This window comes from Corvus brachyrhynchos, unplaced genomic scaffold, assembly GCF_000691975.1.
Source record: "Corvus brachyrhynchos isolate BGI_N302 unplaced genomic scaffold, ASM69197v1 scaffold229, whole genome shotgun sequence".
Lineage (NCBI taxonomy): Eukaryota > Metazoa > Chordata > Aves > Passeriformes > Corvidae > Corvus > Corvus brachyrhynchos.
Window position 1 is genome coordinate 4,149,651 of NW_008240042.1, and position 2,724 is coordinate 4,152,374.

A 2,724-nucleotide genomic window follows, 5' to 3' on the forward strand; every position below is an offset into this window, starting at 1 on the left:
GAGGCTGCACCCTCTGAAACCCAGAAAGATAAAACCCTGCGGGCGCATGCCTAGTGGACTCTCTCCTGTTATTCAAATAAGGTTGCAGGACTCCTCTGTCTCCTTTTTGGACATAAACCTCTGGTGTTTGTGGATTTTCCTGACAGAAGTGACATCAGCGTGGCTGCAACAGGAATGGTGGGAGTGCTCCCAGCGCTCCCAGTTCACCATGTCGCTGGTGGATGAGCTGGTGGCGGACCTGGAGGAGGCAGCAGGGGAGGAGGAGAAGGCTAAAGGCTCTGAGGGGGGGGGAAGGAGCTCGCAGTCGAGGACATGCAGGAGGAGCCAGAGCCACCCAAGGCCATGGAGTCTGTGTGGAGCATTGCCAAGCTCTGGGAGTCCAAGGCATTTACAGAGATCACGCAGAAAATTGAGGAATACATCGGGAAACAGCCCAAGGTGGCTGAAGTTTTGGGGCTGGTGGAGGCTGCCCCTGAATACTGGGTGATCATGGAGGCCAACAACCTCCCAGTGGAGTTTGAGAATGAGCTCAATATCATCCACAAGTTCATCCGGGACAAATATTCCAACAGATCCTGGAGCTGGAGTCACTGGTGCCCAACGCCCTGGATTGCATCCGAACAGTCAAGGTATTGGGGAATTCCCTGGATAAATGCAAGAACAACGAGAACACGCAGCAGATCCTGACCAACACCACCACCATGGTGGTTAGCGTGATGGCCTCCACCACCACGGGGGCAGCAGCTGTTGGCGGAGGAGCTGGGCAGGACCAAGGATGCGTGCGACATGGCCCTGGCACTGAGCAGGGCCAACCTGTGTATCTATGAGTACATGGAGTCCCGCATGTCCTTCATCACCCCCAACCTCTCCCTCATCCTCGGGGCCTCCACAGCCTCCAAGATCATGGGGATGGCAGGAGGCCTGACCCTGCTGTCCAAGCTGCCACCCTGCAACATCCTCCTGCTAGGGGCCCAGCGCCAGATGCTGTCCAGCTTCTCCTCCACCTCTGTCCTGCCCCACACTGGCTTCATCTACCACGGCGACATTGTCCAGTCCCTGCCGCCAGATTTGAGGAGAAAAGCAGCGCAGCTCATGGCGCCCAAGTGCATGCTGGTGGCCAGGGTGGACAGCTTCCATGAGAGCCAGGACGGGAAGGTGGGCTACAAGCTGAGGGAGGAGATTGACCATAAGTTTGACAAGTGGCAGGAGCCCCAGCCCGGTCAAGCAGGTGAGGCCACTGCCAACACTGCTGGAAGGGCAGAGGAAGAAGCGGGGGGGGCGGCGGTACCAGGAGACGAAGGAACGCTTGGGGCTGACAGAGATCTGCAAACAGGGTGAGCTTCAGGGAGATCGAGGAGGACGCCTACCAGGAAAACCTCAGGTTCGGCCTGGGCTACCTGGGCAAGGCAGGCAGTGACTACGTGTGCCAGACCCAGGTCAACGAGGCCACCAAGGCCCGGATCAGCAAGACCCTGCAGAGGACCCTGCAGAAGCAGAGTGTCATCTACAATCCACGGCTTGGGCATGGCCTCGAGCGTGGCCTTCACCCCCTTGCAGGGGTTGGAGACTGTGAACCCACAGGCAGCCGAAAAGAGAGTGGCCAAGGCCAACCAGAAATATTTCTGCAGAATGGCCAAGTTCTTCAAGGTAAAAAAAAAGGACAGAATTGGGGTCCCCACCCCCCCCGAGGCCCCAGGACCCCCAAAAATTCCCCCATATCACCCTGCCCTTCCTTTTCCATCAGAATTTGGTTTCTGGGGGAGGTCCTCCAGGTCAAGGGGGACAAAAACGGGGTTCCCGCCCCCTCAACCCCAGTAGGATCCCCAAATCCCACCCTGCAACCCCCCAAATTCCTGGCATTCCCCCCCAGTATCACTTTCCCAAACTTTTTATAAATATTGGAATTTGTGGTTGGAGCATCTTGGGGGAGGTTTTGGGGGGGTTGAAGGGGTTTGGGGGTCCTGGATGGATTTTGGGGAGCCTTGGAAAAAAAAATAATAAAGAAAAAAAATAGACTACAGAGTAACAAATATATGTGCAAAGAATGCAGAGAATATATTAAAAAAAACGGCAAAAATCAATAGGCATCACACCCACACAGTACTTTGATATTTAAGAAGTTACCATGGTAACACCTGCACTGCACTGCAGCCTGGAATTAAGCAGGCCTTGCTGCTAGTCCTGTGCTAGAACTACTGGAGCCTGATTTTTTGTTTCTTGGGTTAAATTCACAATCATAACATCCTGGTAAGACAAAACTGACCTATATATACATCAGGGCTAAAATATCAGCCCAAAAAGCAGACAACAAAACCCCAGCCACTGAGTAGTATATTTAATGAGCAAATAACTATATGCAAAACTGTTGATTTTCCCTGGACATTCAATTGACTGAATCTTATGCAATAAACTTAAAACAATAGAGACTGATTAAATGCTGGGCCTGGATTAAGATGTGTTTGTGAATTTTACAGCCTCAGAATAGAACTACAGATGCCAAACTCTTACATTAGTACAGCTTCCCAAAATGAGAAATGTGTTCCTGGGAGAGTACATCACATTAAGCAGCACACAGGTCTCATTTCTCAAGTTGTTTCTTTTTTAATATCTAAAAAAAAAAATCTATATAAGAGTCTCTTTGTAATCCTGAGAGTCCTCTCCATGCCCTTGAAATCCATCACCCACAGCACCATGAATTCTGGAGCACCTGCATGTGTTTGGTTT

General features: G+C 51.7%; 1 protein-coding gene across 1 annotated transcript; it reads left to right on the forward strand.

The window, feature by feature from the left end:
• The first annotated feature begins 208 nt into the window (after positions 1-208).
• Positions 209-1,818, forward strand: LOC103622412 (U4/U6 small nuclear ribonucleoprotein Prp31). Its single transcript, XM_017744113.1, is given in 7 exon segments — positions 209-284; positions 287-574; positions 577-731; positions 733-1,209; positions 1,211-1,323; positions 1,325-1,510; positions 1,512-1,818. Coding segments are annotated over 7 exon segments (1,602 nt in total).
• Positions 1,819-2,724: the final 906 nt, after the last annotated feature.